The sequence below is a fragment of the Carettochelys insculpta genome, chromosome 3, assembly GCF_033958435.1.
Source record: "Carettochelys insculpta isolate YL-2023 chromosome 3, ASM3395843v1, whole genome shotgun sequence".
In the NCBI taxonomy this organism is placed as follows: domain Eukaryota; kingdom Metazoa; phylum Chordata; order Testudines; family Carettochelyidae; genus Carettochelys; species Carettochelys insculpta.
Genome location: NC_134139.1, coordinates 112,329,927 through 112,342,044, shown reverse-complemented (window position 1 = coordinate 112,342,044; position 12,118 = coordinate 112,329,927). Strand labels below are relative to the sequence as shown.

The window sequence follows — 12,118 nt, the reverse complement described above, 5'->3', positions numbered from 1 at the left end:
TGTGATTGTTCTTTGATTCTTCCCTTTCTGTGTGAAGTAATTTGTACATCTATTGCACTTCATCTTGTTGATTTCAGGCCAGTTCTCCAGTTCGTCAATGTCATTTGTATTTTTAATCCAGTCCTCCAAAATGCTTCCAATCCCTCCCATCTTGGTGTCATCTACAAATTTTATAAGCATATCTTCCATTCCCTTATCCAAGTCAATATCTTGGCTACTTCGCAGTGTCTATCTTGTGAAGCTGGGCCACATATGATGATTTTTATTCCATCACGTTTGAAGGCAATATACTTGAGTATGAGAGTGGATGCCTCCCTTGCAGAAATGGGCACCCGTAAGAGCAGACCATACGATCAGCCTCCTAAGTTAAACTAAGTCTGAGTGAAGAGAATAAATGGAAAAATAGCATTGGTGTGGAGGGGACCTCCTGGTAATATATCTAACTATAACCAGAAAGGGACAAGTGCCATCTGATTGTAACCCAGAGTAGTACATACATTTTCAGATTTCTCCTGTTCCTCAAAACAAACCCTTATGGAGCAGTATCCACAACAGCATTGAGTATATTTTATATTTTCTTTGCAGGTGGCCTTCTTCTATCCTCAGCACATTTTGGAGCATATGTGTGTGGTACTGATATAGATTATAACACTGTCCATGGATTAGGTATGTTGTGTATTTTCTTTCTGAACAACTTACTTAAATACGGAAGAGTTAGAATTTATCTTTGCTAGCAGGTACTAGTAGATCCAGTGATGAAGGGAGTTTTCCCCTTCACAATGTTTGTTTTGTGAAACATCTGTGATGTGTACTAATTCATTTACAGATATATTCTGTCTTGCAGTACACTCATCCCTTGCTATACAAGCACAATTGTCTCCCAGATTTCTGCTCATAGGCAAAAACTCATAAGAGCAACACTAAATTCCCATTAAAATAAATGTAAAAGTCTCCAGTTCATTCCAAGTGCTTGTAACTTGCCATAAACCAGTTGAGTTTAGGTACTTTTCTAATGTACTTGAATAGTTTGGCACTAGAATAGGATATAGTGTATGCATGTAGAGGAGAGATTCCCAACCTATGGGTCCCATTAGATTTGTTAAAGGTCGCCAGCTGGGCAGTTCCTAGCTGCATGTGGCTGTTAAAGAAGCCATTTGCAGTTTCTTAACACTGCTGTCTCAGGCAGATATCTATCAGTAGAGATAGATGCCACTTCCCGCAGCTATCTCTGTCACTAGGGATAGCAATGACATGCCTAGGTGCTGAAACATTAACACTTGAGTTAATTGCTGGGAGCAGGAGGGCTGGCGGAGCCACCCAACCTAGCAGCCCCGGTGAAGAGGCTGCGGGAGGACGAGGAGTGTCTAAGGCTGGGGCTGTTGAGGGATGCAAGGGGGGGTCTAAGACTGGGGGAAGTTGGGGCTACCGAGAGTTTAATGCTGGCCGCTGCTGGTGGGGTTTAAGGCTGGAGGCAGTTTAGGACTGTGGGGTTGGGGGGCAGTTAAAACCTGACCGAGGGTGAGGTCTGCGGAGGGTGAGAGGGGCAGGGGTCCCAATACCATAAACCCTTGAGTTGCCCAGGGGTTGTTCCTACAACCCCTGCATAGCTCAAATTTTCCTGCAAGGGGAGGGGAGCCAGGAACCACCAGGGCTGGTCAGTTTTCTGGTTCCCAGAGTGGCAGGAGCTGGGAACCAAGGACAGGCTGGTTCTAGTCTCCCCATAGCTTGCAGGACTGGGAAACTGATCAGCTCATGGCTGGTAAGTTTCATGTTCCTGCCATTGCAGGGGAGGGAACCAGGCTGTCAGACAGCTGCATGTCTGAGGGAAGGGAAGGAGAAGGCTCTGGCTGTGGGTCTCCCTGCCCCTGGCCACACACCCCATGGTTGGAGCTGAACCGGTCACGGGGCTGTGGGTCTCCCCACCCCCAGCCAGGGAGCCCGCTCATATAAGTGGGGGAAGTTCACTCATATAGTGAATAAAGATAGGTATACTATGTTCCTCGTTTTAGCGAGTACTCATTAATAAAGTACTCGTTAAATGAGGGATGAGTGTATTCTGAATATTAAAGGTCACTAAAATATAAATATGGGAATTTTTTAATTTTAAAGTTTTCTAATACTGCAGCTAGTTTAACTGCAAATCTGACACAATCTAAATGAGGACTTGAACTCACTAAAGTTCAGTTTTAAGTATTGGCTACAATACCAGTTGTTGTTGGCTCTTTTTGTTGCTAAGAACTATTTTAACTTTTTTGAACTCTTTTGAGGGTCCTAAAGTTTTATTGTGAGATGCCTAGTTATACTGATAGTGCAGTTTAACGTAGTGGAATTCAGTATTACAAGTACATTCATTGGAGCCTTCTGCCACAGGTGGGTATTTTGTAACCTGCAGATATTCACGATGAGGGAAAGTTTTCTTCATATTAAAGTTAGATGTGGATGTGCTTTCTCTTCCTGTTAAAACCTGAGGAAGTACTTTCTTGGTGAGAAATGCCTATTGTCTGTGAATCTCAGATTTTATTTAATCTTTGTTTTCTATATTAAATAAGGATGAAAAGTTGTCACTGGTAGTTTACCAGACATTAAAGCCAATAGGTCGTTCTTAGTACTGATGCCACCATCCTATTTTGTCATACAGTAGCTATTTTCATAATAGCTTTCAAAACCCAAAATTCTAACAATGTTCTTGCTAGTCTGGAAGATTTTTATGTAGATTAAATGAGATGTATGAATAGAGTTTTATATAATGTATGTTAGTCTAACACAAGTGCCTTGTAAACATTAGTAAACTTTCCTCACAATATCTCTGTGGAGTAGGAGAGGTATTCTCATTTGTATTTAGATAATAATATAGTTCTGACATGAAACGCTTGAATAGAATATCTTCTGATACTTCAGAGAATCCATACAGCCACTTTCCACTTCTACAGCCTGGTGACAAGAGATTTTTATTTGAGACAATTACTAGTTATGAATCCTATGACATGCTGTGAGATCTACAGTTGAAAAGCATTATATCAGTGCTAAGTGGTATTATTAGTCTCTAAAATAAATAATGGAAAATCAGGACAGTTTGGAAAATCTAACTAGCTTTTTTGCTTGTTTATTTGCGGGCTCCTTTGGATATTTCAGACGTAGTCTGTGGACCTCCGAGGATCTGCAGACCACAGGTTGAAAACCACTTCTTTAGATTATGCCTTTTTAATTTTCTTACAGGCAAAGCTAGCAGGAAGAACCAGAAGTGGAGGGGACCAGATGAGAATATCAGAGCTAACCTTCGGCAGTATGGTTTAGAGAAGTACTACCTTGATACATTAGTTTCTGATGCATCAAAACCTATATGGCGGAAAGGAATGCTTTTTGATACAGTTATTACAGACCGTAAGTTGATTAATGTCCTAAATATATATGATTTGTAACAGTCTAAGGCTACGTCCACACGTGAAGCCAACATCGAAATAGATAACGTCTACACGTCCTCCAGGGCTGGCAATGTCGATGTTCAACTTCGACGTTGCGTAGCACCACATCGAAATAGGCGCTGCGAGGGAACGTCTACATGCCAAAGTAGCACACATCGAAATAAGGGTGCCAGGCACAGCTGCAGACAGGGTCACAGGGCGGACTCAACAGCAAGCCGCTCCCTTAAAGGGCCCCTCCCAGACACAGTTGCACTAAACAACACAAGATGCACAGAGCCGACAACTGGTTGCAGACCCTGTGCCTGCAGCATGGATCCCCAGCTGCTGCAGCAGCAGCCAGAAGCCCTGGGCTAAGGGCTGCTGCCCACGGTGATCATAGAGCCCCGCAGGGGCTCGAGAGAGAGCGTCTCTCAACCCCTCAGCTGATGGCCGCCATGGCAGACCCCGCTATTTCGAAGTTGCGGGACGCACAATGACTACACGGTCCCTACTTAGACGTTGAACGTCGAAGTAGGGCACTATCCCCGTCTCCTGATGAGGATAGTGACTTCGACGTCTTGCCGCCTAACGTCGAAGTTAACTTCGAAATAGCGCCCGACGCGTGTAGCCGTGACGGGCGCTATTTCGAAGTTAGTGCCGCCACTTCGAAGTAGCGTGCACGTGTAGACACGGCTTAACTGTGGTATCCAAAATATATTATATGTGTTGGCTTGGCATACAAACCCGAGACTGACATCAACACAGGGTCATCAAATCTTTTCCTAACTGAAGGAAGTGTGCCAGGAGCACACAGGTTGACACATAAAGCCAGAATGTCATATTTTTATGTTGAGTGCAGTCTTATTACACAAGCAGTCCCATTGACTTCCATAGGACTATTTGTTATGTAAGGTGCTATTTAGTAATTATAAGAGCATTAGAACTTGGCTCTTAGTTTGTGTAAATGGAGAACGTTGCATCTACTGTCTTGGCATAATGAGTCTGCTAATAGTGTGTGCTGAAACTTGTGATTTCCACTTCGGAAATGATTAAAAGAGGATTGAGGGAGGCTGTTCTCAGCGGTGACAGATGACAAAACAGGGAGCAATGGTCTCAAGTTATATTCTCTACATTACATATTAGGAAAAAATGTTTCGCTGGTAGGGTGGTGAAGCTCTGGGAGGGGTTACTTAGGGAGCTGGTGGACTCTCTAACCTTGGAGGTTTTTAAGTCTCAGACTGACAAAGTCCCGGCTATGATGATTTAGTTGGGATTGGCCCTACTTTCAGAAGGGGGTTGGGCTCGGTGACCTATGGAGGTCTCTTCCAACCCTGTGATTCTACGATTAACATCACGGGCAGCATTGTTGAAATTGGGACTGCGTTTTGACCACTTCCACATTTAATGGAAGTATGTTAAATACCTAATATAATATGAGCTATTTTTAATGAAATTATAGCATTTTGTGTTTTGCTTTAATACTATTTAAGTGGAAGTAAATTATATTTCTGATTAGGAACCAATCTTGTCTACTGTACCTTTTTGGAGTCTCACTTCTTTCTCGAGTGACATCATTTGCTTTAGGAGAAGTGTCTGTTCAGTTTGTAAGTTGTGTTGTGCAGCTTTTGGTTCCAAATTCAAACACTTTTGAAGTCCAATGGAAAGGATCCGATTGATTTTTGTCATGCCTTCAGTTAAGGCCCTAAAGCGTTCCTTGAAACGATGTCAAACAGAGTAGTGAATCTTCTGCATACTGCCCTGACTTGCTGTGTGACCATGAGCAATCAGTTAGGATCTGTTGCCTTTGTTCATGATGAGTGTTTTTTGCTCCAGGAGCAGGCCCATTGTTTTCATTGGGATTGGTGTCCAAACAACATAATGCCCCATGTGAGGAAGGGTGCTAGAATCAAGTCCTTTAATCTCTGTGCTACAGCTTCCCTGTTTGTGGAATTGAGATGACCCTTCCCTGATGCGATGGCAGTAGGAGCATCAGGAAAGCTCAACAGAGTGTTGAAGGTGAATTCATGTTTGTACAGTATTATTTTTATACATCTTTGCAAAGCTTTAAGAAAAGACTTCAGCAAAAAAAATTTAAAATGTAGACAATTACAGCCGTTTTGAAGTATTTGTTACAGATTTTAAAGGTGCGCTACCAGAGGTTTGTCATTCGGAATTGTAGTAGTGCAGTTGCTTACTGAGTAACCCCTACCCCCGCCTCCCGGTGGCCAGAGGTCACTTTGCAGGCACCCTTCCCCTGTTAATCCCCTGCCTTTTGAGCCCATTAAGCACTCCTCTAACCCTTGCAGTTCTGTGTTGCCTCCCTATCTGGGACTAATTTAATAACAGAAAAGATACAAAAAGTTCTCGGTGTCCTTACTTTAAAAATGGTTCAAGCAAACAATCATCAGAGAGTCCCCAAAATAAAGTTCTCAGTGATGACACACATTCCAATTCAGTCCTGGTTCTTCTGCCAGACGCAAAACTTTGCTGTATGCAAATCTGCTGGTTCTGTACATTTATGGCTGGAGCTGTGGCTCTGCTTTCTTCTCTCATCAGTTTTCCCCCTTGTCTTAGAGGAAAAGCTAGTGTCTATACTACCCTCTTCCAGAGAACAGCTCCCGATAGGCTAAAAGAGAAGGGAGCCCTGCCCCACTCTACACTGCAGGGCTTCTGATCCCAAAATATTCCAAGTATTTTACCAAATAATATATAGTGGTGGGGAAACAACCACGCAGGTGAGCTTAACAGCCATAGCAAGAGCTCAGACATAACACTGGGTATTAACAGCCTTTTCCCCTGAAGGTATATCTATACTACAGGGAAGATCGACTCTGCCACAGTCAATCTTCCAGAGTTCAATGTAGCATACCCAGTGGGGAGGCGCCAAATCTAATTTACAGGGCACCTCCATGGACTGCAGTACACCTGCACGACGTTAGGGGTGAGGGATGTTGATGGTAGCACAGGTTCCTGTTGACCACACCGTCCCTTAGTGGAGGCGGCGTGGAAATCTAAATTAAAGTATGTCGACTTTAGCTGCATAATTAATTATTGTTGCTGAAAATGCAGCCTTAATTCAACCTTCCCCTGTAGTGTAGACCTGCCTTGAGATGGGGAGAGAAGGCTATTGGCCAGCGCACTAGCGATAACCCTTATTTTTCTGAAAAATGTAATCGGACTTTTAGGTTCTATTTGGGCATTCACCATCAATACATTGTTTTATGCTTAGATGTTTGGGTCTTTGGAGGAGAGACCACCCTTTTGTTCTGTTTTTCCAGCACCTGGCATGCTAGGTCGTGGTCTACGACTGGGACTCTGAGATGTGATTAGAATACAATAAAGCTACTTTTTTTTTTGAAGCTGCTGTTTGCAGTGTTGTCCTGCAACATCAATGTGGCAATATCCCATCCTAGGGCACAAAGGGGCCTTGCAGGCATCCTGCTCTCAGTTCTCTAAATGACTTACTTCCAAGAACGAGTAAAGTAACACACCACTTTTCTGAGGTTTTCACTTTCACTCTCATTCCAGGACATCTTGTTCTGAGCTCTCCCTACAGCAACAGCTGAAGCATCCAGGAAGCTCTGTCAGTCACTCATCAGCCCCTAGCCCCTCTGGAGGGACAGGCCATTTCCTGGGCCTTTTCCAAATCAGAAGCCTACTATAGGATTGTCTAGTCCTTTCTACCTTAAAAAAGGTCATTAAAACCCATAACACGATGAAACAAGGATATGGAATTAACAGTGTCATGTGTTGTAGGAAATATAAGAAAAAAATCTTTTAGCCAATAAAATCATAAAAGAAAAAGCACTTCAGCATCATATTAAACAGTTTTTAAGTGATTAGTGCACTACTGCATTTGACTATGTATTGTCTTACTGGTAAGAGCTCTTTTGGAAATAGCTTGAAAAAAGTCAGCCTTAGGATCAAGATAAACTTTTAATAGCTACATCTTGAAGAACTTAATCTTATAAACTCTTTCCAGCAGCCACCACATGTACATTATTGTAGAATTGCACAGAGTTATTTGTGTAAAGGGCAAACTGATTTTCTACATTATGTACTTACTCTCTGCAGCTCCGTATGGCATAAGAGAAGCTACTAGAAGAACTGGTTCACCAAAAGAAATAACAACAGAAAGAGGGTAGGTAAGCCTTTTACTCATTGTAAATATCACTGTGTTAATGGAAGGTCAACCACACTTTTAGAAACTTCATTGCTAGCCTTTAATTAAACAATTTTAGAAAGAACTGCCTTCACTGTATAGCTTGCAAAAGTCACTGTTTGTGCCTGCCTCCCTAAAATCCTTTTCTTTTTCTTACCCTTAGTATTGGCCATGCAAGTTTTCGATCTTCTCAGTCCCACACTCCCTCTCTTACATGTACAAAATTGCATCACCTTAACATTCCTGTCTTTGGACAGCTCTAATAATCCCCTGAATCCTCCAGCATCCAGTCCAAAATGTCTTACCTTTGTTTTAAAAATCTTCATAAACCATGTCTTCTAATTTCCATTTCCCCCACCTCCTTGTGCTTACCTACAATAAATGTTCTCTGTCCTTCTCTCCACTGTTGGTATGACAGTCTCTTCTGCTGCTTGGTTATGTTTTTATACTATTTTCAGATTTGTCGTATCAAAGTATCTCACCCTCCTGTGATTCTTACACTAATATTTGTGAAACAAGACAGTGTACAAATTGTATTTCAAGCGCAATTTTAGTTGAATAGTTCTCTTTTTTTAATATTAGGTGTGGCATTTTTAAAGCTACTGTTAAAGTATGGGCACAGGTTTCTCTTTCGTATTGGTGGGACTTGGTCATCCAATACCTTTTTACCTGGCTTTGCAAATCCTCAGACAGTTGTTCAAGGGATAAAATGCAATTGTGGATATTATGTTTATAAATTTTTTTAATGTTGTTTAGCACAGAAAATCACATCTCCGTTTCCTCCAACTATCATCTGAGTGATATCTTTTTTGACCTGTTAAACTTTGCGGCAGAGTACCTGGTGATGGGAGGAAGATTGGTGTACTGGTTACCAGTTTACAAACCTGAGTACGTACTCTTCTAAATGCCTTGAAATCAAGTGCGTCATAGATAAAAATTAACGGTATAACTTAGTCATAATTTCTTGTAGAGTGAGATATCTCTAGAACTTTCTACTGGGGTTTAAGAGGGATTCATATGCTTTCCACATGTCAAAACTGAGTGGATAAGAACAGATTTTTGAACAATTTTTGAAGGGAAAGAGAACCAGGTGCTGCCAGTTAGAAATGAAAACTTATATTTTTGCAAAAAACTGCATGCTGCTGATAAAGGAATGTTATGTGACTGGAAAAGCAGAATATTGGAATCCAGATACATTGCAAAGCTAAACCCACACCCCTTAAAGAGCAGGCAATATCAGTTTGCCTTTTTATTGGGGATTGACTTGTTAGAGAGAGATTCTGGGCAATGAAATTCTCCAGAAAGGGTCTGAGGTCAGGTGATCAAGAGGAATCATGGCTGCCCGGCTATCTAAGATGCTGCCTGTGGCTCAGTTAGTGGGGAGACAGACTTGCTGGGAATGCTGGCTGATCAGCCGCAGAGGTATGGACTATAAATGTGTGGTAGACTGGGGAAGCTTGCCAGAGGTCAGGTGGTTTACTGTGAAGAGGATGAACTGTGTGGGAACCTGCTAAAGGGGCTTGACTAATGAGGCCTGAGAGAGGTCCAGGCGAACATTAGATTATTCTGAAAGTGAAGTTTATGGTTTCTGGGCCAGAGTGAAGAGAGAATTCGTATCCTTTGTCCCTCCACTGCACCACCAAGAGAGGGTGTGCTGACACAACTGCCGCGAGAGGAAAAAGATTGTTGAGTTTCAGCGGTTGGAGAAGGCTGAGATGAATAAAGGACCCTCTCACAATAGGGCAAGGAATCATTTAGCCCTGGAGAGAGGGCATATGACTCAAATGGTATGGAAAGGCAGTCATGCATCCATGTGGAGCAGGAAGGTACTGTGTAGCTGGAGGAGAGCAAACCTGCACTAACAAGGCAGAGGGCCTGGGAAGAGCTAGAGAATCTAGTTTGGCTTGGTCTTATTGTGTGATCCTCAGAAGGGGGATTATGACCAAGGCTTAAATTCCACCTTAACCATTTGCCTGGGAAAGACTGTGGGCCAGCTGCTTAAGAGGAGGAAACAGTCACAGATATGACTAGATTCCAGGAGAAATAAGAACTCAGTTACAGGCTATAGGACAGACGATAAGTGTGGAAAAAGGAAGTGTTTTCTTCACTTTCAGGTGGGAACTGGGGGACAGAGATCGACTTGCCCAAAGGTAATACGGGAAGTCTGTGTTAGAGGTGAGAATTGAATAGGAGTCTCTTAAGTATTGGTCCAGTGCCTTAGATGCAGAGTTACACCTGAGCATCTAGAGTAAGAACATGTCTGGGAAACTTCTTGTTATGTCAATAAGATAACAGAAATTGCATTTTGAATGCCAAGGCCCCAGATCTTCCACAACAAACTGAAACTAAATTTTGTGGAAGTTTGTTTGTTTCTGTGACGTTCTGGTACAGCATACTGGAAATTTTGCACAGCCTATTTAAATTAAAAACAATTGAGTATTTTATTTAATTGAATATGAACAAAAATGCAGCCAGTACAATAGGCCATGCTAAGTGGAATTCATTTTATGCTTCCCCACGCTGTTTTCGTTTTTTGTGAAAATAGTTTATAATTGTGTCATGGAAATGTAATTTTAGGAGGCGGAGGTGGAAGCTGGATGTTTTTGGCACCTGGATAGAAGATATTTGAGCTTTTGGCACCCCAAAGGACATGGGAAGCAGTTGGGAATTGTGGGCAAAGCACTCTGGGTGAATGTTTGTGATGAAATGGTGAGCAATGACATGGCTAATTTGAAAAATAGACATTTGAACTGTCATCATTAAGATGAAAGAAATGGTTCATATGTATCTCAGAGGTATTGTTTCAGGCTGTCTGCAAACTCAAGAAACAATATTGTATTATACATTAGCTCACATTTTAAAAAGCTTTCTTTGCAGTTAGGAGTGGAAAAGGGATATGTTTGTATATTATTATGAGAACTTAGATTTTTACTTGGCAAGCAGTGTGTTTTTTGCAGCCATGGAATACATGGAATTCTGGATATTACCCTCACATGTCAAATATGTATTCTAACATGTCATTCTGTAAGAGGTATTCCTCCTGGGTATATAGAAGGGGGAAGTATGCACCATATTTACCCATCTTAGGATAGCATCAATATATGTTGTATCTAAGTACAGCTTGTACCTTGTCACAAGCTTCTTCAGATACCCCAGTTCCATTTTACCACATGTGGTAGGACTGGAAACCCCCAACAATTGTCCAAGGGTCCACCACAGTTGTGGAAACCCTGTGGCTTGTCAGTTTGTTATTTGAACACTGACAATGGGCATCAAGTGGCTATTACCAATGAAATATCATTTTAACATTTGCTAACAAAAAGAATCTAACATCAGCCCTCTCTTTGGTTGTTTTATGATGGAGGAATTACTGCAGAAAGTACTTCAAAGGTGAACGTAGTGGATCGTAGTGGACCATAAGCTAAATATGAGTCAGAGTGATGAAGTTGCAAAAAAAAAAAGCAAACATGATTTGGGGATGCATTAACAAGAGTGTGGTGAGCAAGACATGAAAAGTCATTCTTCCACTCTACTTTCCATTGATTAGGCCTCAGAGTACTGTATCCAGTTTTGGGCACCACATTTCAAGAGGGATGTGGAAAAATTGGAGAAGGTCCAGAGAACAGCAACAAAAATTATTAAAGGTCCAGAGCAGTGGCGTCCAGAAGAAATTTAACGATTGCCACAGCTTCCCCCATCCCTGCCCAGCCAGGTGCTAACCCCCGCTCCCCACCCCCACAGAGCCAGGAATTTCCCTCCCCTACCACGCAAACTACTGGTGACTCACCAGAGCTGCCACAGCCACAGGAAGAACCACCTCTGCCACGTACTTGTCCTACCAAGTAGAGGGGTTCGTTTATGGAGCGGGCAGAGGGCACTCCACGTGTGCAGCTCTAAGGAGCTGCATTTTGCCAGAAGGTGGTGTCCAGTTTGCCAAATGTGATGAACAGAAAGCCCATTGGATGCTGTGGGTCTAGAGAACATGAGCTATGAGGAAAGACAGAAGGAATTGTGCTTGTTTGTTTTAGAAAAGAGAAGACTGAGAGGGGACATGATAGTGGTTTACAAGTGCTTAAAAGAGTGTTAACAGGAGGAGGGAGAAAAATTGTTGTTCTTAGCCTCTGAGGATAGGACAAGGAGCAGTGTGCTCACAATGCAGCAAGGGAGGTTGAGGCTGGACTTCAGGAAAAATTTCCTAACTGTCAGGGTGTTTAAATACAGGAATGTATTGCCTAGGGAGGTCGTGGAATCACCATCACTGGAGGTATGTAAGAGCAGGTAAACAGTAACAATCTCCAGGACCAGATGGCATTCACCCAAGGGTTCTGAAAGAAATCAGATGTGAAAGTGCAGAGCTATTAATGATGGTTTGTAACCTATCCTTTAAATCAGCTTCGGTACCCACTGACCGGAAGACAGCTAATATAACGCCAGTATTTAAAAAGAGCTCTAGAGGAGACCCTGGCAATTACAGACCGGTAAGTCTAAAGTCAGTACCGGGCAAATTAGTAGAAACAATCGTAAAAAATAAAATTGTTAGACATGTAGAAGAACA

General features: G+C 42.3%; 1 protein-coding gene across 4 annotated transcripts in view; it reads left to right on the top strand.

Moving 5' to 3' along the window:
* Positions 1-12,118, top strand: part of TRMT11 (tRNA methyltransferase 11) — a 48,999-nt gene that overhangs the window by 20,066 nt on the left and 16,815 nt on the right. For 3 of the 4 annotated variants that reach the window (XM_074990606.1, XM_074990604.1, XM_074990605.1), the window contains exons 8-11: positions 586-666; positions 3,217-3,381; positions 7,476-7,542; positions 8,320-8,451. In XM_074990606.1, coding sequence (XP_074846707.1) covers positions 586-666; positions 3,217-3,381; positions 7,476-7,542; positions 8,320-8,451 — 445 coding nt within the window. Of the gene's footprint in view, positions 1-585; positions 667-3,216; positions 3,382-7,475; positions 7,543-8,319; positions 8,452-10,140; positions 10,273-12,118 lie in introns of all 4 variants that reach the window. The other variant, XR_012645046.1, reaches the window with a different exon arrangement.